The following is a 23,946-nucleotide window of genomic DNA, read 5'->3' on the forward strand; positions in this document are numbered from 1 at the left end:
AGATTAACTTGAAACTTATCTCATTACAGATCCCATATTCCAACATCATCGAGAAGAATCAAACATCATTGGATCATCTCTGGGCAGTCCTGTTTCAGAAGACTCAAAAGATGTTGAGGATTTGGTAAACTGTCATTAGGTAATTCTTAGAAACAGGTAGTTCAGGCAAAGAAGCCACACTGTTAATTACAACATCTCCAAAGAAATAGGAGCAGCCCCCAAGAGGCTTAATTTACCATTCCTCTGGCTTTTAAATAGCTGCAGTGCTCAAGCCACATACAGTGTTGCTGCTATGACTTTTTACCTCCTTTAAATATATCATCTGAGGTCTAGTCTTATGACAGAGTGTAGTTGAGTGGAGCACTGGGGTCTTTCTTAACTGTAGAGATCCTAGTGATCAGTGTTACTTGTCAGCAGGGAATTTCATTCACTTTAGCTGAGAGAGGTTTAAAATCACCAAAGCTTAACTACTGTTTTAAAAGCAGTAATATTCATCTCTAAAGATCAGACATGGCACTCTATCCAGTCTCAGATAGGCCTGTTTATATTTCAGAGAAGTTACATCAACATGGTCTAGAGCTTACCAGTGACCTTCTCCACAAAGATTATCTTCTAAGTAGTTTGAGACTTGGGGTGTGGTGGTTACTTTTGGTTTACCCATTGCTGGCAGTGGGAGCTGATTTAGGCTGGGCAAAGAGGAAAGCATTAAGAGAGTTAAGAAAATTCACTACAGGCTTGTTTGTTTTAATACGGATGAGAGTAGGAAGACAAAATTCACGAGAAGCTAAGAGTTTTCACCCCCTCAGAACCCACTGTCATCAGTTTACAAAGTTAGCACTTTGAAGTAAAACTAAATGGGAAAGGAAGTAAAGTTGCCTGTCCTATGCCATGACCTTTTATGACATGTCTTGCTATATAAGTAAGTTACCCAGGAAATAGGTGAGGAGAGGATCAGAGTTTTCCGTTCACTTAGTGCATTAACTGATGGGGGTTTGATATAACTTCTCCCTCTCAGGCAATTTAAAAAAACAAAATTTGCTTCTGTAATGAAAGGAAACAAATCAAGAGTCATTCCTATACCGGAGAAGGTTAAGCCAAAATTAGCCTCTAGGGCTTTAATGAATATGACCCCTATAGAAAAGTCAAAAAAAACTTGTATAAATTATTTTATTTATTATTGTAATTAGATCTACACAATCAAAGTTGTCTTTTCACCGTCTGTGTTTTTTGTTAACGTGAAATTGTAGTTAAAAGCAAAAGTTGGTTGCCTAGGGAACAATAATTGTATATTCAGTTTAACAGAAATAAAAGAGTATTTGTCTTAAAATGCAAGATTGTTTGTTACATAGCCTTTCGCCATGCAATTCCATTATAAAAAATTTTAATTTCAAAAGTGAAAATGACTTGTGCTGTTTGAGCTTTAAGGGGGAATGTTTAAGTGCAACATCAGCTCCTTAAAGAAAAAGCAAAGTGATCTAGGATATGTCTCCCCTGCAAGAGGGAATTTAGATTTACAATTAACATGAAAATCATGTATCAGACTTATGCAGGACATTGTTCAGCATACCTTATCCAGTTCTTATTCAAGTCCAAATATATAGCTTTGATGAAGAGACCTGGTAAGTATTTCTCCTTGGCAGACTCACTTTCCCACATCATGGAAGTACAAATTCGCACATATACATAACATGATGATAGAAAATAAAATATAGTAAATTAGGTTTCTAAATTTCGGTTCTAAGTCTCCTTGCCGATACCAGTAGATCTAAAAGAAGAAGAATTAAATAAAAGTTTAAGTAATAGCACTGGGCTGAATATTAAAAATTTTAAATACAACTAATTCTTTTCCACTGTGACCAATTTCATCCATATATACTTTTTCCCCCTAAATTTTGAGACTAATGCAGCCAGAATTTTATTCTTATTCTTTATAATTCAAGTGGTACCAATTGAGTTTCTATATCCAAGACCATACTTGATTCCTGCATTCTCAGTTAACTCTGTTCAATGTTTAAACCAAGAGTCCACAGTCATTTGGCAGGTCATCCAAGAACAGATATTTTAAATATATTTGAGTAAAACGTACAGCTCTTTTAGGTACTGGAAGGGAGGACAACTTTTTAATTCCTTTAACTGATTCAAACTGCCAACAAAACTAGGGCTTCACACGTGCATATATTTGCTTTAAACTAGATGACTGTCAGTCACTTCTGGCTTTCGGCTGGCAGTGGGAGGAGAGCATCTCTGGTAGCTTTTTTCCCCAGGCTCTCAAAGTGGGATGGGCCAATTCTTCCCTCAGGTCATAGGAAAATAGCAGAATCATTGAGTTTGAATCTGGGAAATGTCCTCTGGTTTAATTTTAACTCAGATAAGCACAAAGCCTTATGTGAGTCAGAACAATTACGTTTAAGAGTTTATTGTTTTGATTCTGCCTCTCCTCAAGGGAAATGAAAACAACAGCCAACTAATGAAATGACCGAACACTTGGCAAATACCCAACTGGGAGTCCACCACCATCTTTATTTCTTTACCTAAAAGAAAGGCTTCTTTGTAGTAAAATTGAACATTCTTGTGAAAAGGGTACAACTGTAGCTTTAGGTTTCCAAAGAGATTTTGGTGTTAATTACTTTCATTTGGGGAGATAAAGCTCAAAGATTAAAACAGACTAGTTTTGTAATTATTAGAAACAGAGGAGTAATGGCATTTCCCAAAGGCTGTTGGGCTCTGTATGTAGTTCTTGAAGGAAGATGAATTAAATACATGACATCAAATCTTTGGCGACCTAAGTCTTTTTTTTTTTGCTATCAAGGGAGCAGGGTTTCCTTTTAGGGTTACAAGGTTACAACTTTGGGATTTAGGAGAAAAGTAAACTCAGATTCAAAAAAACCCCTGCAATTTAACATTGAGAACTGTGACATGCTTTGGGGGAGAGGGATGGCATATAATTAGAGACACCCTTTTATACAGATTGTCTACCAGAGCTGGGAATTCTGCCCTAGGCACCTTCAGCCCTCAAGGATACTGAATTTAAATTCTAAATAGTACTCACAAGTATGCAGGCAGTAATACTACTCAAAGAGATGCAGACAGCAAAAAATATATTCAGCGGTTTTGGAGGTAGTTGAGGGAAAACAAAAGCACTGATCAGCGTTACCTGTATGAAGAGAAATTATGTCAGGCCTCAGGAGTAATTCTAAGACTTGGTTAGACTGGCATTTAGGCAATGTAATAGTGTAAAATGCTCCACGTTGTAAAACGATATCTACCACCAGGTTTGCCTTCTGGAATGTTAATATTTAATAAAATATTAAAATACCTTCAATTGTGTTATTTCTTTCAGTATTTCTACTTAATCTTCCTAACCTTTTCCTCCTTTATGAAAGGAGACAAACCACCACAGAACAGTAAAACTGGCTAACCTTAAAATAACCTCTTTATCAAAGATTAGATAGCATTTAAACCTCATCCCCAGGATTAACGACTATACTGAAAAGTTCTAAACTTTTTGTTATTTTGAATACTCCAGCAAAAAAATAACCAAAGCTGTTTTTGCTTAACATGAAAAATTCTAAAAAATAGGTTTCTAATATCCTATAGTTCTCTTTCTACCTTAGATATAACATTTTACCCATTTTTTTTTTTTTTTAATTTTTATTTATTCATTTATTTATTTTTGGCTGTGTTGTGTCTTCATTTCTGTGCGAGGGCTTTCTCTAGTTGCGGCGAGCGGGGGCCACTCTTCATCGCGGTGCGCGGGCCTCTCACTATCGCGGCCTCTCTTGTTGCGGAGCACAGGCTCCAGACGCGCAAGCTCAGTAATTGTGGCTCACGGGCCTAGGTGCTCCACGGCATGTGGGATCTTCCCAGACCAGGGCTCGAACCCGTGTCCCCTGCACTGGCAGGCAGATTCTCGACCACTGCGCCACCAGGGAAGCCCATACCCATTCTTTTTATTAAGAAGTCATGGAAACAAACTTCACTAAAATTCTCTTATATTTAATGAAAATGTGCCAAAGAAATGTCATTCTCAGACTGGGAAATGTAGCTTTGTTTTATTTTATTGTGATAGCACCAAGCTGTAGTATACAGGATGAAAAACTAAAATCTTTTAAAACCAAAGGATAATGAACATGCTTCAAGAACAAAATAAAAGTAAAGGCATTAGCAGAAATGGGGAAGTTGTGGGTTATGTACAGAAGAGAGTTACTGGTAGCCACTGACATAGTACAGATTTACTAGGCAAACCCAGAAAACCAAGTTATTTGACTTGTGCTATTTCACCTTTAACCAGGGGGTAAGAGTGGAAATCAATTAGCTACTCCACTTACCAAGTGCAGTTTTTGTTTAAGTGTCAACAAAATTGAAAGCATTACTTTAACTATGATCGGAATATTTCACATGCTCATGTACTGGCCCCTGTTAACTTTTTTTTTTTTTTTGGAGAGTTGATTGAACCACAATATTAAGGTTTTCAAAACTTTGGCTAAGAGCCTGGGTGAGACACAAATAAAGATACTTACTAGAATCAACAAGGATGTTAAGCTGCCAACAACTAAATTGATGATTCTATCCTGAAAGAGAAAAGAGTTTTTGAGCCATATGATAAACCCATGGCACTTTAGAAAGATACAATGCAAGGCATTATGGTGTTTTAGAATGGAGGAGCCAGGATCCTGCCCCTCTGAGCTTCACACAAACAACTGGCAGAAGGGCAGAGTGTACTGAGCCACCACAGTAGAAAAGGTATTTGGGGAAGATGGACAACTAACTGGAGAAGTTTTTCGGTTTTTATTTGGCTGCGCCAGGTCTCTTAGTTGCGGCATGTGGGATCTTTTAAATGCGGCATGCGGGCTCTCTTTGTTGCAGCATGTGGAACTAGTTCCCTGACGAGAGATCGAACCCGGGCCCCCTACATTGGGAGCACGGAGTCTTAACCATGGACCACTAGGGAAGTCCCTGGAGACGGTTTCTTGAAGGGACAGGACATTTTTACATTAGGGCCTTTTGAAGATTGGGAAGGCCTGGATGGGGAAGGGAGGCTTACAAATAATCCACAAAACAAGCTGCTGGGAACAGTATGAGCCGAAGCAAAGGGACAGGAGCCCTGGGATGGCCAGCCGAGAGCCTCGCTGAAAACAATAAGAAACCAGACTTAGATGGTGTCAAGTGCCATCATGAGTTTGGACCTATTTGTGATACAGCTTAGGTGTCCTTGTTTAATGTAATCTAAAAGTAAATGCAACGTAGAATCATCTGAATGAGGAGCCTGGGTTCTACCCATCGAGATTTCCTGTTATTCCCATCCCTACCCCAACCAACTCCAAAGAATGGTTTGAAAAACTGATCTAATCCAATCCTGATTTTACAGGTTAAGGTAGATTTAGGTCCAGTGAGTGTTGTTAAATTATTTGCCTAAAATCATACAGCAAGTTAGAAGCAACTTTGAAATAGGATATCTAAAACAGGGTCACTGGTTAGATGGTTTCAGTTATAGGAACTGAAAAGTTAAAGTATCAATAATATATAAATAGTAGTAGTATATACTAATATTATATGTATAATATGTATTAGGTTGACAGAACTTACTTACAGAGCTTACAGAATAAGGTGGTAAGGGTTTAAGACCTGATTAGGAAACACGACCTTATGGCCAATGTGAATATCAAGTAATCTTAGTTCTGAAAAGTCAAAGCTGAAGTCTTTAAAGAATCAGTCTTAAAGACTGTGTTGGTAACGTCCGAGCAAAGAACAGCAGGATATGGAATATGAGCAGCCAGAAAACAAAAGCTCAGAGACGGGAAGGGCACAGGAACCTGCACAGAGCAACTGAACACTCATTTCCAAGTTGTCTGCTTCTAAAGATAAGAATCCAAAGAAGAGCCAGGCAGGCAAAGCTGGGAGGGAAGAGTGAAGCAAAGCCAAGTATATTTGGTGTCTCTGACCTCACCAGGGATAAACCACACTCCAGACCAAGGCCACTGCAGTTCAAATGTTATACAGGACAAAGGAAGCTGAACTACTCCAGCCACACCCTTACTAAACTTGAGGGCTCAGAACAGGTCTTATCACCACGTCAGCTAGATAAGACAACACAGCAGACACAAGAGCCTGAAACTAGGACCATTTGTTAGGCAAGAGACCCAGGGACCAATCACTGATCACTGTTAACTTATTCCCACACAAGACAAATGTGTATTTAACATAAAATGTGTTAACGGACAATCCATTTATGAGAACCCCATTGTTTCTGCCTTGTGAAAAAGTTTCAACTCAACTCTTCTGGTCTATTCTAAGAAGCCAAGAGTATTTGCTCCCATCTCCTTATGAGCTCCAGGTATTTGCAACAGTCTGTAAAGGTCTGCATACCTCACAAGAGCTCTTACCAATAGAAAGAGGCCAGTGAAGAGGTTCAGGTGAGAGGTAGCCAACATGAATCACTATTCTCCAAATGGTACAGCAAGTTTGCCAACCAGGATCGAAATGGGGAGGGGAGAGGGGTATAATGGTGAACAGATGGTGCCTACGCCAAAAGCTTTTGTATATCTTCTAAAAAATCCTGGGGTGAAATGATATTATGACTATTTTACAGGTGGCCACACACGCTCGGGGAAATAGCTTGCCCAAAATCTCAATACCAATAAGTGACTGAAACAGGATTCAATGCAACAGCAGATTCCACTGATACTTCTTAGTGAAACAGCAGCCTAGCATGCTAACTGCTGGTCTAGACAAAGAAATCAAGTTGCAAAGAGCACCCCCATTAGCAAAGTACTACAGTAAAGTGTTTACCTTTCAGGAATGAAGACTTCCTCGTAAGTGGTTGTTTTAGATTGTTGAACTTATCCATGGAAGCCTAACTGGTTTCAATCATTCATGAAAATATATCTAATCTTTAATGAATACTTCTCTGCTTGCCTTCTAGACAGCCCACTGTCTAGAATCCCAAATCATCTTCATGAGTATCAGGTATTCTATTGTTAGGATACAGTCTCTCTGGGACTCCCAAGATGGGACAAACTATTTAGAAGACGGCAGAACTGTTTCTCACAGGGTCTCCTTTCTCCAAGCCAAGGCCTTGGCTTTAGGCCTTCTGCTGTTGAAGTAACCAGGAATCCAGACCAAAGAAATAGCAGAGTTAACCCTGGAAGACCTCCTACTTCCTTCTAAACTCTTGCTACGCAGTGGTCTGTGGCCCAGCAGCACCGGCATCACATGAGAGCCTGTAAAAAATGCAGAACCTTGGGCCTTGCCCCCGATCTACTGAATCAGAATCTACATTTTAACAAGAGCCTCACATGATCTGTGTGCACGTTTAAATTTGTGAAGCACTGCTCTAAAGTTTAGAGTCTAAGCTAAACCATTTTGAATATTGCTAAGTTCAAATCACAGAGTGGAGACCCCTCTCTAGGCCCAGAGATGATTTTTCAGGGCTTTAGCAGCTGAAGCCCTGGGAGCCCTGCTCCCAGTCTCCAAAGATAGAATAATAGAGAATAATTAAATCGCCCGTTAATTAGCATTTCAAAGGGCAGTGTTAGAGCTAATACGCTCCAAGTCAGAACCAGAGTTATCTCCACATCAGAAGCTAGTTTCTATTAACTCAGTTTCTCTATGTCTCAGAAAAACTAGCTGTCTCCTCCCCAGTTTTATTATTGCCCTATTTCCATCTAACAAAACCATTCTCCCTACCAGAGCTTTATACTTTGTACTGCTGCTTATTTTCACTCCCCAAGGAAGTTCAGCAGGATCAGAATCAGCCTTAATCTTTACCCGCAGAGATGACAGGACAGGGGATTAGTTGTCTTCCCACAGACATCTACTCAGCAACAGGCTGAGAGACAGTCTTACCTCATGTACATGAATTTATATGTGTGAGCACTTGAACATAACAACATACATATACAAACATAGTTTCAAGAGGGACTCAGCATATATTACCTCTTAAGGCATTTATTTATTCACTTAAACATTATCTCAATTATCTCAATAAAGCTGAAAAAAAAATTATCTACTATATCCCAGATGCAAATACAACCGCAAATAAAACCATCTCTACCCTCCAGAAGTTCGCACAACGCACAGCGCAAGCGGGCACGAAGGAGAAAGGAGAGGTATCTTGGGCAATCAGGGAGAGACTATGAGAGAAAGTCAAACCTGGAGGGGGAGGACTACCAGGTGGGCAAGGAGGAAAGAAAAGGGAGCTCAGAGTGAAGGGACTCCACAAAGACCCTGGGGAGAAAAAACGTCAAGAAGCTGCAAGGATAACCAGTGGGAACCGGCCGCATAGCACAGGGAGATCAGCTCCATGTTTTGTGACCACCTAGAGGGGTGGGATAGGGAGGGTGGGAGGGAGACACAAGAGGGAGGGGATATGGGGATATATGTAAATGTATGGCTGATTCACTTTGTTATAAAGCAGAAACTAACACACCATTGTAGAGCAATTATACTCCAATAAAGATGTAAAAAAAAAAAAAAAAAAGAAGCTGCGAGGGAAGGGGCTGGGATGCGATGCACAGGTGGAGAGAGCAGCCTGAGCCCAAAAGAGGCACGTCTTTGTTTTCCTTTGAAATGGGGAAGGAGAAAAAGATGGTTGTGCCTATAAAGTGTCTGTACCTGGGATGAGAGAAGGTTAACTCTGTGAAGCAGTAAGGAATATGTTATCTCCATTTACCAATGAGTAACTAGGTTCAGTCAGACCGATTTGCCCAAGGTCATACAGCCAGATAATGGCAGAAGTCTCCTATTCAATGCTCTTTGCAAAACGCAAGCCTAGTGAGCAGTTCAAAAGGTCTAAGAATCCTTAGACTAATACATATGGGCCCTGAAATGAGAGTTAAGAGACCAAGGTTCTCATCTCACTGACTAGCTAGGTGACTTCAAAAGGATCCCTTAACCCATTTGGATCTATCAAATGAGAGGACTGGGCTGATATCTGGTCCTTTCCAGTTTTAACAATTTATGGTTCTGGATCAGCAGCTTCAGGCTGCACCTGGGCCAGAGTAGAAGACCTATTCCCCAGCAATTAAAAAGCACAGGAGCCCCCCAGATTGCTTGGTCAGTCATTAACCAGCATCCTGATACAAGACAAAGCTCCAAATTCATTTCAAATGCTCCGGTGGTAATCGTGGTTCTGGGAACATCCCAAATAACCAAAAGCTGGCATTTGTCCTCAGCAACCAGGAAAAATCCTGGCTCTGGACAGCTTGGAACCCTAACAAGTAAAATCACGCTTCCATTTCCACAGTAATTTGTTTTGCCTGCTTCCAAAATGGATCTAAAGCTTGGGCTATCACAGCAAAACCCTAACCCATTCAAGCAACAGTAAAAAGAGCATGGCAAAATTCCTAAAGGGATCTGGGGACTAGAAAGAAGGAGTCAAAGGATTTACAAGGAAAAGTCTGAGTAAAGAAAACTTTTCTAAGTTCAAATGTTAGTACTAAGATTCCTGGCAGCCAAGAAGGAAGTACAATGGGTTTCAAAGCTCTCACTAATGACAGTAAGCACACTGCATCATTACAACAGGCAAACTTCTCCTGGATCTAAGAAGAGTTTGTCGCATGGGTCTATGCAAATTCTGGGAGGCAGAAAGTGCAGCTACTTCATACATAATTGCTTCTTACATTGACACGTAAAAATAGCTGAAGGCATAATGTCCCCAGAAGAGTGAGATGCGGGCTGAGAAGTAGGATGGCTGAAATGTCACACACCCAATTTAACTGCTCATCCTTCAGGGCGCAGCTCAAACATCGCCTCCACTGTAAACCCTTTCTGGACGGCTTTCTTGGGCACTTCTCAGGACGGGAGATGCCCCTGCCTCAGGGCTCCCGGGTCACATGGCCCAGACTTTACACTTACGGATTCATTGGCAGTCTCCTCCATGAAGACTGGCAGTTAATTAACCATGGGGGAAGGCAGCCGGGAGCCTGGCACACTGCCGGCCGGTGCTCTGTGAATGAAGCTTAAATAACAGAACCATAAACGGAGGTGACCGACGGCATGTTCCTTAGAGCGCCTCTCACCAGGAGAGGCTACTCACCACTCATCCGGGGCCTGACTTGTCAGAAATCTCAGCTTCTGGTCAGAAGACATCCTGGCCTCACTGGTCCAGGACAGACACGCAACACCACCGCAGAAGCCACAGCCTGGCCCTGCAGCCCAAGAGGCCGGGCTCTCACCAGCCACGGAGGCCCGAGCCCTCACGGTGCCTCCCAGGCCAATGACCCCATGGTAATACCAGGAGTAAACCATGGGCACCTCCAGGTCGGGGTTTCCCGAACCTGAGGACAGAAGCCCAGCCACTCATTTCCTGCCACAGCAGCAAGCACTGGTTTCAGAGGCACGACAGCAACTCCCGCCCAGGAGCCGGTCCTTCCGCAGTGCTGCTCAGCACTCCCAGGGAGAAGCCATGCAAAACAGAAAGCTCCTTGCGGGAAAGGAAAACCCTGCATGGACAACAGCAGGAGAACATTCCCTTACACGCCCTGGAGGGAGGGGCGGGGGGCGGGGGAAGACTGAGAATTCCAGTTTTGTGTTACTTCCACCTTCCTCTGCGACTCCATCAAAGTCCTCAGACAACATCACAGGCAGCCCTACAGACCCCATCCCTCCCCAAGTGCACTCCGGGTCAATCTTCACCCTCCGCACCTTCGAGTTCTCCGTCAGCCACCCCACGACCCCTTGAAACCCGTTCAGTGTGATCAAAGTACTTCCTGGACCACACAAAGAGTTCTCCCGCACCCTGGACTTCCCCTGCTGCCTCTGCCTCTCAACTTTCTCCCCAACAGAGCCTGTGCCACCCACATACGCATCCCAGGGTCACTGGGCCAGGAAGGAGTGGGGAGGGGTGGGGTGGTGGGCAAGGCATTTCCTGCTCCCCAGGCCAGAATGAGATGGCAGTTTCAGTAATATCCTCTGCTATGGTCTGAAAGTCTGTGTCCCTCCAACACTGGTAGTTGAAATCCTAATGGCTAATGTTGACAGCAGTACGAGGTGGGGCCTTTGGGAGGTTCGCAGGTCATGAGGGTGGAGCCCTCACGAGTGGGATTAGTGCCCTTAAAAGAGAGGATCCAGAGAGCTCCCTACCCCTTCCACCAGGTGAGGACACAAACAGAAGTCTACAACCCGGAAGAAGGTCCTCATCAAACCATGCTGGCATTCTGACCTGGGACTTCTAGAACTGAAAGAAAGAAATGTTTGTTGTTTGTAAGTCACGCAGTCTGTGTGGTATTCTGTTACAGCAGCCCAGACAGACAAAAACATCCTCTATTTTTAAGATGTATGTCCCTGGCAGTCTCATGCCAACTTCTTCCTTTCCTCTTCTCAGCAAGCTCAATTATTTCAGCACCCGTTTTGCCAAATCTCTCTCCTCCAACCCTCTCCTCCACTGCCCCTGAGCCTGGTCTTCCCCGGCATCCACTGACTAGATCATTCCCAATCTGTCACACCAAAGCCCTAACCTGACCATGGAGTAGTTGGCAGTTTCAGCAATGCCCAGAGCCTCTCTGGTGGATGTGTTCATCTGCTCTTGATGCTTTGAAAACCCAGTCCCGAGTCACTCCCAAACCCTCAGCCACTTCCAGGCTCTGGTGCTAAGCCTTGCTGTGAAGGCTTTCAACTATCCTACCTGTTAACTGCCAGTTTACTTGTCTGTCTCCTCCTCCACACTGCAAGGCATGGGAGGCTGAGGGCCATGTCCTCCTTGTTCACTGCTGGGTTCTGGGCCACTGCCCATGGCTGAAACCCAGCCCAATGCTGCACTCTCCAAGCTGTGTACCCCACAGGGCCTGCGTCCACCCAGAGGCAGAAGCACCTCTGTCTCACTCAGACAAAGCCAAGCCACGCGGCTGTGGGAGCTGCCACTACCCAGAGTGGAGAGACTCTTCTTCTGAATCTACAAAGGTGCCACCGTACCAGTGGGTGGGGGGACACCGGTCATTTCCTTCTGCCAACCCTCTAAATATTCCCAGCATATATGAGATATTCAAATATTAGCTGAAAGAACAAACTAACTGTGTTACTACAAATTCATGTATTCAGCTGGGCCTTCACTGTATTTTCATGGCCTTTTATTTTGAGTTGACTTTCGCAGTCGCTCTCCAGGAAGTGGTTTGAAGCTCCACCTCCACTCAGGTTCCCAGTCTCACTCTTGAAGCCTGTCCGTCAGCAGACATCTTTACAAAAAAAAAAAAAAAAAAAAGATGCTGAGAAAAGGAGGAACTCCCCCCCATTTCCACTCCTTCCAGCCTGAAGAGGACCGGAGGGCAGCCTGTTCCTCTGCCAATCCTGCACCCATTCCCTGGCCTTATTAGTTATCTCTGTCCTCATATCTATGCTGAATCTCTTCCTCATGCAGTCCATCTCTGGCCCCCAAATCTCAACCCCTCCAACATCAGAAGAGCCTTCCCTCCATCCTGCTTCCCACCTTGATGTTTGGCATCCATTCTCCACCCTTTTTTACATGCTAAGTGTGAGGAAGTTAGGAACGAAATAAAACAGGGTAAATGAAGAGTGACCAGAGTGGAGCTGGGGGCTATTTTTAAAAAGGAGGTCAAGGAATCCTCCTGTTTGAGCAGGGACCTTTTAAAGAAAAAGGAATGAGACATGCAAGGATCTAGGAGAAGTATACTGCAAACAAGGCAGTGCAGCAAGTGCAAAGGCCCTGAGGCAGGAGTGAGCTCAGAAACTGGAAGACAAAGTAGGCTAGGATGACTGAAGCTTAGTAAGGAAAAGAGGGAAGAACAAGGATTTGTGTAGTGCCTTTCTATCCTCCTTGTAGTACATATATGCTCCATGAGAAAAAATGCCCTCTCCACCACACAGCACATGCCCCAGGATGCAGTACACACACAATTAAGCATTGAATCAAAGCACACATACATGCACACTCAACAACCGACAGCCTCCAGAAGACAACTGTACTTAGCACAGCACTCAAGGCTCCTCCCCCGGCCCAGGCTTTCCTCTGACCATCCCTCCCAAGTTCTAGAGTCTGCTTGCAATGGAACACTCACAGTTCCCTCCCCCTTCCCGGCACTTTCCTGCTCCCACCTCTTCAACACAGTTGGACCTCCTGCTTGGGATTCCCGGTCACCTCCTCCAGTCAAATCTTACTTCTGCTTCTTGGTCTAAAAATCAAAAGCAGTCTGACCCGACGCCCCCAGTAGAATTATCCCCTTCCTCCACGCTCCCTGGCACTTTGCTCCTCCTTTCATTAAAGGGCTCGACCCCATGTTTATCTTCCTTGCGCACAAGATCTTCAGGTCCCTGAAGACAGTGATTATCTTCTCTTGTGAGGGAAAGAGAAGAAAGGCAATCCAATCAGCATGTATTAAACATACAAGGAGGGTACTTCCCTGGTGGTGCAGTGGTTAAGAATCCGCCTGCCAATGCAGGGGACACAGGTTCAAGCCCTGGTCCGGGAAGATCCCACATGCCGCGGAGCAACTAAGCCCATGCGCCACAACTACTGAGCCTGCGCTCTAGAGCCCACGAGCCAAAACGACTGAGCCCACGTGCCACAACTACTGAAGCCCGTGCGCCTAGAGCCCGTGCTCCACAAGAGAAGCCACCACAGTGAGAGGCCCGTGCACTGCAACGAAGAGTAGCCCCCGCTCACCGCAATTAGAGAAAGTCCACAAGCAGCAACGAAGACCCAATGCAGCCAAAAGAGAAAGAAAGAAATTTATTAAAAAAGAAAAAGAAAAAGAAATGATTTTCCTTTTCTTCTTCCAAGTCCCAGTGGAAAACGTCTTGTCAGGAAAGCTCTGGAAATGGCCCAGTCAGCAGCCTAAGGGGCAGCTGTCTTGGGACAGACACAGTGAGAGGACGTGACACATGGGAGGAGGTCTGGGCCCCTCAGAAGCAAGAACCCTCAGGCCTTGCCAGTGGGTCCCCTCAGTTCCCCCAGAGCTGCGTGGCCCTGAACAGGCAGGAGCTTCCCCCCACGCCGTGGCCGGAGGCAGCCCTGGAGACAGTGTCCCCGGGGTGAAGCGAGGAGACAGCTGGCCTCCCTGGCTGACTCTGCGAAATGGTGAGCCCGGATCATGGGGCTGCTGTCCTGAGGCTTCGCAGAGAACCCTAGGAGTAGCAGCACGTGAGGAAAGCTTATGAGACTCACACACACCCATACTCGCCCACTCTCATGCTCTGAGCTCTCAAATGCACCGGGGCCTCCACGGCTGCCTGTAGCTCTGAACACCGACCTCTCCCTCGGGTCCCTCCAGAGAAGGTACATGTATGGACACTTTGAAACATTTCCCTTATTTCACAGATTCACGTTCTGAAGCATCTTTCAGTTGTGAATATTTCTGTCGTACCCATCCTGCCAGATTCTCCTCCCCACAGGAGGAGAATACTTGAAATATATTATTCACAGTTAGGCATATTTGAAATAGATTATTTTCATTGAAGCATCACTTAGGGAAATGAGATCACAGTAAAAATACAAAACAAACCTATTCCCCATGGTTTTTTTTTTTGGTTTTTGTTTTTTTTTTAGTATTTATTTATTTATTTATTTGGCTGTGCTGGTCTTCCCTGCGGCACGTGGGATCTCTCAGTTGCACATGCGGGATCTTTTAGTTGCTGGCATGCAAACTCGTAGGTGCTGCACGTGGGATCTAGTTCCCTGACCAGGAATCGAACCTGGGCCCCCTGCATTGGGAGCACAGAGTCTTAGCCGCTGGACCACCAGGGAAGTCCATTCCCCATGTTTAAGGACCAAAATGATCCCTAGAGTTGGTACCACAGGAAGTGCCGGATCTTTATGTGCTCCGACCTTCAGAACTGGGAGGCCTACAGCAAGGACTAGGACGTCAGGAGCCTGACAGACCTAATTTACACTTATTCTCCCGCCGCATCCCTGCCTGTGGCCTTGGGTAAGTCACTTAACTCTGAAGCCGAAGTTTCCATATTTGTACAAATAAATCCATATTTGTACAATGGTCGAACACGCAGGGTTGCTGTTAGGAATCGGAGATGATACACGTAAAGCCCTAGAACAGAGTGCCATTTAGTAGAGTCAGTAAACGGCTGCTCACATTAGTATTATTTCTACCTCATCTATTGGGGCATCTTACCAACAAGGTTAGGTCCTCAGAGATGAGTGGGAGTTGAGTGGGCCCCAGACCCTGGCCCCCATTTCTAGGGCAGCCCAATTTCAAACGCATTCCATCATCCCCATAGGGACACTCAAGTTTGTCAACCCACGTATCCTTATGGCAGTGCAGAAAATATGGTCATTATACCTACACATGAACTATGGACCCCAAGAAAAAAAAATGACTCAGTTTAGTAGACCCAGTCTATTACCACAGAGCTGCAACAACCTTGTCTACAGAGGGAAAACCTCAGCAGACCACCAGCTTCTGAGAGACCAGGCCTCAGTTTAAGTTTTTTATACAGTACTGTGTTATGTTTATGGCCTCTTTGCTGAAGCTCAGCAAGGAGAGGAGAGAGTGATGCCCTTAACTGCACGAGAGCCTGAAGCACCCCTTCCTGTTTTGGTACCCAGCACTCCAGGTTTCTGAACACGAGCCCCCACCTTCTCCTGATGGTTTAGGATGTCCCAAGAAAGCAGGTTACTTTTTAGTGATGCCAGATGCTCATTTCACTTAAAATTTAATAAATATAACAAAAAAGAAGCAGACTCACAGATACAGAGAACAAACTAGTGGTTACCAGTGGGGAGAGGGAAGCGGGGAGGGGCAAGATAAGGGCAGGGGATGAAGAGGTACAAACTTTTAGGTATAAAATAAGCTACAAGGAAGGATATATTGTACAACATGGGGAATATAGCAAATATTTTATAATAACTATAAATGGACAGCAACCTTTAAAAATTGTAAATCTCTTTATTGTACACCTGTAACCTACATAATATTGCACATCAAGTATACTTCAATTAAAAAAAAAAAAACTTAATATATATAAAATCCAGAACTAGGTAAGGCACTGTGCTGAGTGCTAGAAAGGCTGGAGAAATAAGGCAACTGGCTCCTACCCTCAAGGAGCTTAGAAGCTGGCCGGGGAGGCAAGATCTATACAAATCCCTCACAGCACAAGGAGTAAATACCAGGAGACGTCTCTGACCACCAGGCTCGTAGGAGGGAAGCATGGATGCAGGCTGGGTTGTGAGGGAGGTTCGAAGGTGGGAAATTAGACTGGGCAGGATTCAGATATGTGGGGAAGAGAGGGTGCTACAGCAAGAAGAAGAGCATTTGCCAAGAGCAGGGAGGCAGCTCAAGGAAAGGGATCCGTGGAGAGGTGCCAGTCTGGACTGGGCATCCACAGAGCAACGGTGAAGACCAGGGATGTCAGCCTCCCTATGCGCCAGCATCCTCTCAAGAGCCTTCTCAAAATACAAATGCCTGACTGCAACCCCCAGAGATCCCCAGTCCTCTGGTCTAGGGGTGGGGGAGGAAAAGACTTATTAGAGCAGGAAAGAAGAAAGTCCTGGCGTCTATCATCCTGAACCGTCTCTCCAGCACAAGAAATGGCAACTAAAAGTGGTTTGGCCGCCCGGATGAGAGGCAAGGGGACAACAGATCCGATCCCCTGGGCGACTAGCTCTGCTTTGAGGGAGACAGGTGTTGTGCTCAGAGAATCACCCAGAAGCTGTGTCAAGAGGCCGGAGGCCCGCACCCCTCGGAGGACAGCCTCTGGGGCTCTGTGCAGAGGGAGGGGCGGCAGGCAGACACAACAATCCTAACCCCAGCTTTGTTCTTAATTAAGCAACAACCCTCACCTCCAACCCGAAAAAGGCAAGAAGTAGCATTCTCATCTTACACTACTATTTGCAGAAGCCAAATGCTCCAATTCTGAATGGTCTGAATTCGACTACAGGTCATCAAAAGACCTTGTTTTTCACTGTTTTTGTTTATTCGCTTTTTTTTTTGCAGGGAGGGGAGGTAAGGATCAGGAAAGTGCTTTAGAACATGGAACTTCCGCCTTTGGAACCAAAGATCTGAGCCTCGGGACCCACTAACTTGCTCCCTAAAACGGAGGGTCCCCCTATATTATCTGACTCCAGTGTATGCGCCTTCCTCCAATGTCACTCACTTTTCTTACATCACATCCAAGTAGGAATAAAGGGACAAGAATGGTCACCACCCTTCTCAGAGGATGAATCACTTATTATTAGTGAAAATCAACAGAAGAGGCTGGTCCAGGAACCGGCTTACACTACATTCTAAGGAATGAAGTATTCCCCCCTCGCCCATTCGCAGTAGCTGTTGGATACTGGTTTGCCCTCTTCCCCAGAGAGAACCATTCTCCCTCTCCCTGCTAGGTTCACCAATCCACTGGCTGAAACTGATTTCGGATGATTCCGCAGCCAGCCAGCAAATCAAGAAATCAAGATCGACTCACAAGCCCTGAGGATAACTTAAAGCCTTTCCATTACCCAGACAGAAAGACGGCCCAAAGGAAATTTTACACGCAGCCATGGACAAGAGTTGGGGGGGAATACCTCCAGGTTATAGTTTGTACTAGGAAGGGAGGAGCAGGGGATAGATTCCTAGAGTGACATTTCCTGAAGCGGGCTCCGTGGACACTCAGCTCAGACCTGCTGAGGGCGAGGGGCGTGCAAGGTAAGAACGGAGTAAGGCACTGACTGTGCCAGTGAACAAAAGGCCAGCCACCGAAACAGCACAGGAAGTAGTACTCACCCTCCCGCTCCAACCACAGTCTCAGTGAAAATTAGCAAATTTTAAAGGTTCTGAGAAGTCCCGCAACAAAGAAAAATGTTTCACGATCATGACTATACAACCACCGTGACTAATAATTCACTTGCTTTAGAACTGCACTCTCCGACACGGGAGTACCAGCTGTATGTGGTCACTGAGCACCTGAAGTAGCTAGTCCAAACTGAGATGGGCTGTAAGTGAAAATACACGCTGCATTTCAAAGGCTTAGTGCGAAAAAAAGGATGGAAAGATATCTCCACTTTTCATATTGAGTACATATTGAAATGATAGTATTTTAGATGTATGGAATTAAATAAAATATAGTATTAAAATTAACTGCATCGGGCTTCCCTGGTGGCGCAGTGGTTGAGAATCTGCCTGCCAATGCAGGGGACACGGGTTCGAGCCCTGGTCTGGGAAGATCCCACATGCCGTGGAGCAACTAGGCCCGTGAGCCACAACTACTGAGCCCGCGCGTCTGGAGCCTGTGCTCCGCAACAAGAGAGGCCGCGATAGTGAGAGGCCCCCGCACCGCGATGAAGAGTGGCCCCCGCTTGCCGCAACTAGAGAAAGCCCTCACACAGAAACAAAGACCCAACACAGCCAAAAATTAATTAATTGATTAATTAATTAATTTTAAAAAAAAAAAGACAGTGGGTTTGAGTGTCAGCCTGTGGGTTCAAGTCCCAATCTGAGCTTAAAAAAAAAAAAAAAAATTAACTGCATCTGTTTATACTTTGTAAATATATGGCTACTAGAACATTTAAAACCACATACATGGCTCATCTTATATTTCTACTGGGTAGCGCTCCTTCAGAAAGTGCTAAGCAACAGCACATGCTCAGAAACCTTAGATACATCGTATTATCGTGGCATTTGTGCCACATTTGTTTTCCCCCTGAAAGAGATGTATTACATCCCAGAACTGGGGATGGAATAAAAACAGACGAAAAAAGCATCTGGATATTCTGACCAGGATTGATGCGACAGCCCACCTAGCAATATGTAATTCCAAAGGTATCAAGGAATGAATATCTTTCCTTTTCTTGTCTATTATCCCTTAGATGTTTATGTAACAACAGAAAACTGTTCTGCTTTACCTTTCGCTCGATGGCTGTGTCTGTAAAGTTATTCCTAAACATCACGCTAAAGACTGAATAAATCTGGAGTTTGGTATCCTTCAGGGACTGCCCACGAGGGTGCTGCTCCAGGCCCACTGGGTTGTGTATTTCTATAGCAGATGCTAGTATCTTTCACTCACTCCATGACTTTGGGCAAACCACTTCACCTACTTCCTGTGGAAGAGCCAAGTATGTGAACGTCCACAGCGCCTTGTGGAGCGTGTGACCCAGACTGTGTAAGTCACCTCACCATTTACTATCCTAGTCAACTCGTGAAACATCGCCGTGCGACTAAACATGTAGCCTGCTTTGTAGTTCAGCTTCCCTGCGTGTGAAATAGCAGTAACAACACCCATCTCACAGAGGAACTGGGTGATCAAACAAGAGAACGCTGCATGCAGAGCATGCTGCCTGGCACTGAGGAAACACAACTTCCCTCCAGACTCTGCTCCGTGCACTTCAGTCATCTCGGTCATAGAGGGAGAGGCTGGACCTAAAGCTCTGGTCCTTTCTAGGCTTAAAATTAAGAGGCTATCTCTGGTCAGTTGTTAAAAGGCAAATAAGATTACTAAAAGCTCAGAAGACCTGTCAGAATAGGACAGGAAGTGGGCTTTCCCCTTTCTGAATTCCCTTCCTCAGAGGCGAAAGCACGCTGGGAGCACACACATGCAGGGGCCAGTGAAGGGTTTCCCAGGGTCCCGGGGAAGCCTCCCTGCTCTGGCAGTGACCGTCCTCCAGTGGAATGGCTCCACTGTAACGTGTCCTATCCTTTCACTACTGAGGCCCCATCCCTGTGTGCTGCCCACTCAGGTCTTCAAAATCATTTGCTGTCATTAAAGACAGACACCTCGGGCTTCCCTGGTGGCACAGTGGTTAAGAATCCGCCTGGCAATGCAGGGGACACGGGTTCGAGCCCTGGTCCGGGAAGATCCCACATGCCGTGGAGCAACTAAGCCCGTGCGCCACAACTACTGAGCCTGCGCTCTAGAGCCCGCGAGCCACAACTACTGAAGCCCGCGTGCCTAGAGCCCGTGATCCCCAACAAGAGAAGCCACAGCAATGAGAAGCCCGCGCACCACAACAGAGTAGCCCCCGCTCGCCGCAACTAGAGAAAGCCCGCACACAACAATGAAGACCCAATGCAGCCAAAAATAAATAAATAAAAATAAATTAAAAAAATAAATAAAGACAGACGCCTCTCCTTCCTCAGATACGGCATCTCAATTTATACAAAACATGATGCTTCTTCCCATCCTCAGACCAGAAGTCTCTCTCCTTTCTCCATTCTGTACAATTTCTGTATCTCCAATCATTCTGTCAGCCCCACACAGGAAGCTCAAGGAAGCAATTCTGAGAGATCTGGAAATACATATTATTCTTATTTTTTTTTCCTCCGAGTAGCTGATTCTACTGTTATGATGCCTAAAATTGCCTAAGTAATGCTAGGGGTGTATGCTCTTGGATTAAATAAATCTGCGATAAACAGAGATACATTTGGAATAGTCAATTTCTTGGATGGGTTTCAAATGGATCATAGGCAACAGGGAAACTTACAGTCATTGACTATTTGGGCCCAAGTGAGTCAGAAACATCAATATTTCTAAGTGTCTCTATAAATCAACAAGTCCCTTATGGAGTCATCTACCTCAGTATTCAGGAGTCAAAGGAGGTCAGAGGTCTGCATCACCCAGAACCCCAACCTGTGCACCAAGGTATGTAGAGAAGACACTGAACTTCTTGGCTCTCAGGACAGTTGGGCAGCCAGATGCCCTAGTCCGACCCCTTCAAGCAGCTAGCTGCCTCCATTCTCCAGGCCCCAAATCCTCTCCTAATCAAACCCCAATTTAGGGGCATCCATATCTGAAAGGCAAAGGCTACCAGACACTCTGAATGTAGAATCCATCCTCTAAGATCTTCCCCAAGCTTCCCAAACAAAGTGACCACTCTCTCCCCTGTACCCCAACATGTCCCCTCTACGCCCTCTCAGAGCACAGATCCAACCGCATCACGTTTGCTCACATATTTCCCCCATCTACCTGGGTTCCTTGGACACCCCAGGGCCTATCACATAATGCTCAATAATGTTAGCAGACGGGAATTCCCTGGAGGTCCAGTGGTTAGGACTTGGCATTTTCACTGCTGAGGGCCCGGGTTCAATCCCTGGTGGGGAACTAAGATCCCACAAGCCATGCGGCCAAAGAAAATTAAATTAAATTTTTAAAAATAATAAAATGTTAGGGACTTCCCTGGTGGTGCAGTGGTTAAGAATCCGCCTGCCAATTCAGGGGACACGGGTTCGATCCCTGGTCCAGGAAGATCCCACATGTCGTGGAGCAACAGAGCCCGTGAGCCACAACTACTGAGCCTGCGCTCTAGAGCCCGCGAGCCACAACCACCGAGTCCGCGTGCTGCAACTACTGAAGTCTGCGCGCCTAGAGCCCGAGCTCCGCCAACAAGAGAAGCCACCGCAAGGAGAAGCCCGCGCACCGCAACGAAGAGTAGCCCCCCCCCCCCGCTCGTCACAACTAGAGAAAGCCCGTGTGCAGCAACAAAGACCCAACGCAGCCAAAAATAAATAAAATAAAATAAATTTTAAAAAATAAGTAAATAAAAAATGTTACCAGAAACAGGAATATCTACTGGACCAGGGCCGTGCTTTTCAAAACCAGGTGTACTGTGGGCTGGGATTATGCAAAGTCACAGGATAAACAAGGAGCAACTTCCTAGACATAAAGCTTAAAACATTTTCTTATAAAGTCCCTTTGAGAAAGCAAAATCCACATGGAGTTAAAAAAAAAGAAATAAAGTAGTAGCCTCCTGGCAGGCTGGCAGCTTCCAAATTCAGGGTCATGCCCCAGGCTGTCGGGTGTACAAGTTCCCTATCCTTTCTGCTAAAGAGGTCCCTGACGAAGCTGAGAAACCCAAGAAGCTCTGGACTCCATATGTGCCCTACTTTTTGAGAGGCTGAAAGTACTTTCTCAGGGGTCAAAGATCACCTATGCCACTTTCTAGGTGAAAAAAAAAAACAAACAAAACTAGCTAATCTTGCCCAAATGACTCAGAAAGTTAATGTTGGGGACAGGAAAAGAGCTCTCTTCAATTACTGGCCCAGGACACCACATGATTAAGCTTGTAAGAAGACATTATACTTTTTAAAAGCCTAAAATAATGTACTACTAGCTTGTTTGGGCCTGAGACACTTTGATCACTTCCTGGAATGGAGTCCCATCAAAGAAACCCTCATTTCACGCCTCTCTTTTTCTCTGCTCGGCTGCCTCAGCAGTAAACTCTTAAGGGCTCTAGATAAACACGAATCAGAAGCACCTCTCTTGGGCTCTTACGGAAGCCTCAGGTGCACACCTGAAGCCTCTTGAAGGTCAGCACTCCAGCTGGACCAGCGGATGTGCAAACACCATGACCACCTGGCCTTGGGGAAGAGGGCTTCCGCAATCCCGTTTAGGACCCCCAGCAGCCCAGAACTTTCTTAACTTTTCTCCACTCCCAGCCTTCAAGGCTCTTGGCCAACCCTGTACCAAAGAGGAAGCCGAGGGGCAGCGCAAGTATCTTGAGAGGGATGAAGCGGGGTTGAAGGCACTTTCTTGCTCCAAGGGCCTTCAGGGGCCGCAGAAGGACCCAGCAGGGCTCCGGGTCGGGAGGGGGCGGGGAAGGGGAGGGTGAGGACAGTCCCACAAACACAAGCACCCAGGCCCCGAGTCCCGGGCCGCACTCACCTTGGCCGACGTCTCTCCGAACAGTGGTCTGTTGTCGAGGCCACTGGTGCCGTAGGTCCTGTTGGAAAAGTCCTCCATTTTAGGGTTTCTTCACTGTCCCGAAGCCACTCAAAGCCGAGCCAGCATTGCCTCCCGAAGTCCCGGGTCTACGACTCGCGGCGCCGCCGGTCACCGAGCGCTCATAGCCGAAGCCCAGGGGGGCCGGAGTCCCGGCGGCGGGGGTGGACGCTCAGACCCACGGGACGAGGCCGCTCCGCCCGAGCCCCGCTCCCCTCCTCATCTTGAGCAGCTGCCGCAGGAAGTGAAAAGAAACAAACACAGCGTGGCCGCCCCGCCCGGCGGCTCCCGCTTCCCCAAATCTCAGCGCCCGGGCCGCCGGGCTCGCGCCGCAGCTCGCGGAGCAAATCGGCTTCCCCGGAGCTCCCCGCTTCCCCGCTCTCGCCACTCCTCTCCGTGACACGGTAATTTCTCGTGCTTTCTAAATGTTCTGGTGATCCCTTCACGATCAGAGGGGGGGGGGGGGAGTTTTCCTGGGAGAAGGCATTACCAGCCGTCTGCACCGCTCCACCCCTCTCGCCCCAGTGGCCAGCGACCGGAGAAGTGAAGCCGCCGGAGCAGAGCCGAGCGCTCCGCGCGCCCCTCCCACAGCGCTCTGGGATCAGGTCGCGGCGGCGCCGAGCGACTCGGATCCCCGCTCAGGTGTTGCCTGTACCCGAGGGCCGGCGCGCCTCCCGCAGCTCCCCTGGAGCTCTCGGGGCAGAAGGAGGGGATCCCGCCTCGGCCCGACACGGGCCGGCCACCCTCCCGGAAGCGCCCCGCGCCCGCAGGCCAAACCTCGGCGTCCCCAGCCGCCCGTTCGCTGGGGAGTCCCGGCCGCACTAGGGAGCACGGGTCCCGGTCCACGCCGACGCCGGAAGGCGGAGCAGAGACTCCCGGGCGTCGCGGAGCGAAAGGCCTTCCCTGCTGGCAGAGAGCGGGCGCGCGGGCCGGGCGGTGCGCGGCGGGTCCCCGCTCCGCTCCCCCGGCCGGGACCCGCGGCCACCGTCGCAAACTGACTGGGCCCGCCCAGGCCACGTCACGGCCGAGGCCGCCAATCCCGCGTGCCGAGGCGCCGCATTGGCTGCGGAGCTTTATTTCTAGAGGTCCCAGTTTATTCCCCGCCGGGCGGCCGCTCTCCTCCGCTCCTTGCTTCTTAGCCTCTTAGTAATTAGAGCCTGCGCGACCCACGTGGGCTGAGCAGATTTCGGAAGATAGCCTTGCAGTGGGCTGAAACTTTTTAAAAACAACCAGCCTGCTTTAACCACCCCAGTCTTTGCACCACTAGGACGGAAAGGGGGTCGTTGATAAATATGGTTTAGGGTTGTTTGTATGTTTGTCCTGTGATAGGGAACCTATGTCCTGGACAGTGAC

At 46.7% G+C, this 23,946-nt stretch overlaps 2 protein-coding genes across 7 annotated transcripts in view; one reads left to right on the forward strand and one right to left on the reverse strand.

Annotated features, from left to right (window-relative positions):
- Positions 1 to 1,311, forward strand: part of DMTF1 (cyclin D binding myb like transcription factor 1) — a 43,892-nt gene extending 42,581 nt beyond the window's left edge. For all 5 annotated transcript variants that reach the window (XM_061198483.1, XM_061198486.1, XM_061198482.1 and 2 more), the window contains one exon: positions 30 to 1,311. In XM_061198483.1, coding sequence (XP_061054466.1) covers positions 30 to 139 — 110 coding nt within the window. In that variant the 3' untranslated portion in view covers positions 140 to 1,311. The remainder of the gene's footprint in view (positions 1 to 29) is intronic.
- TMEM243 (transmembrane protein 243) lies at positions 1,198 to 23,592 on the reverse strand. 2 transcript variants are annotated; one of them, XM_061198487.1, is made up of 5 exons: positions 23,371 to 23,592; positions 22,537 to 22,825; positions 4,521 to 4,571; positions 3,050 to 3,154; positions 1,198 to 1,765 (listed from the first exon to the last, which is right to left on the reverse strand). In XM_061198487.1, the coding sequence occupies exons 2-5, from the start codon at positions 22,612 to 22,614 to the stop codon at positions 1,643 to 1,645; spliced, it is 357 nt and encodes a 118-aa protein (XP_061054470.1). In that variant the 5' UTR covers positions 22,615 to 22,825; positions 23,371 to 23,592; the 3' UTR covers positions 1,198 to 1,642. The 2 variants fall into 2 exon arrangements, with proteins under 2 accessions (XP_061054470.1, XP_061054471.1); XM_061198488.1 differs by lacking the exon at positions 23,371 to 23,592 and having other exon boundaries at positions 22,537 to 23,360.
- Between the last annotated feature and the right edge of the window lie 354 nt (positions 23,593 to 23,946).

Source organism: Eubalaena glacialis, chromosome 8 (genome assembly GCF_028564815.1).
Source record: "Eubalaena glacialis isolate mEubGla1 chromosome 8, mEubGla1.1.hap2.+ XY, whole genome shotgun sequence".
Taxonomy (NCBI): domain Eukaryota; kingdom Metazoa; phylum Chordata; class Mammalia; order Artiodactyla; family Balaenidae; genus Eubalaena; species Eubalaena glacialis.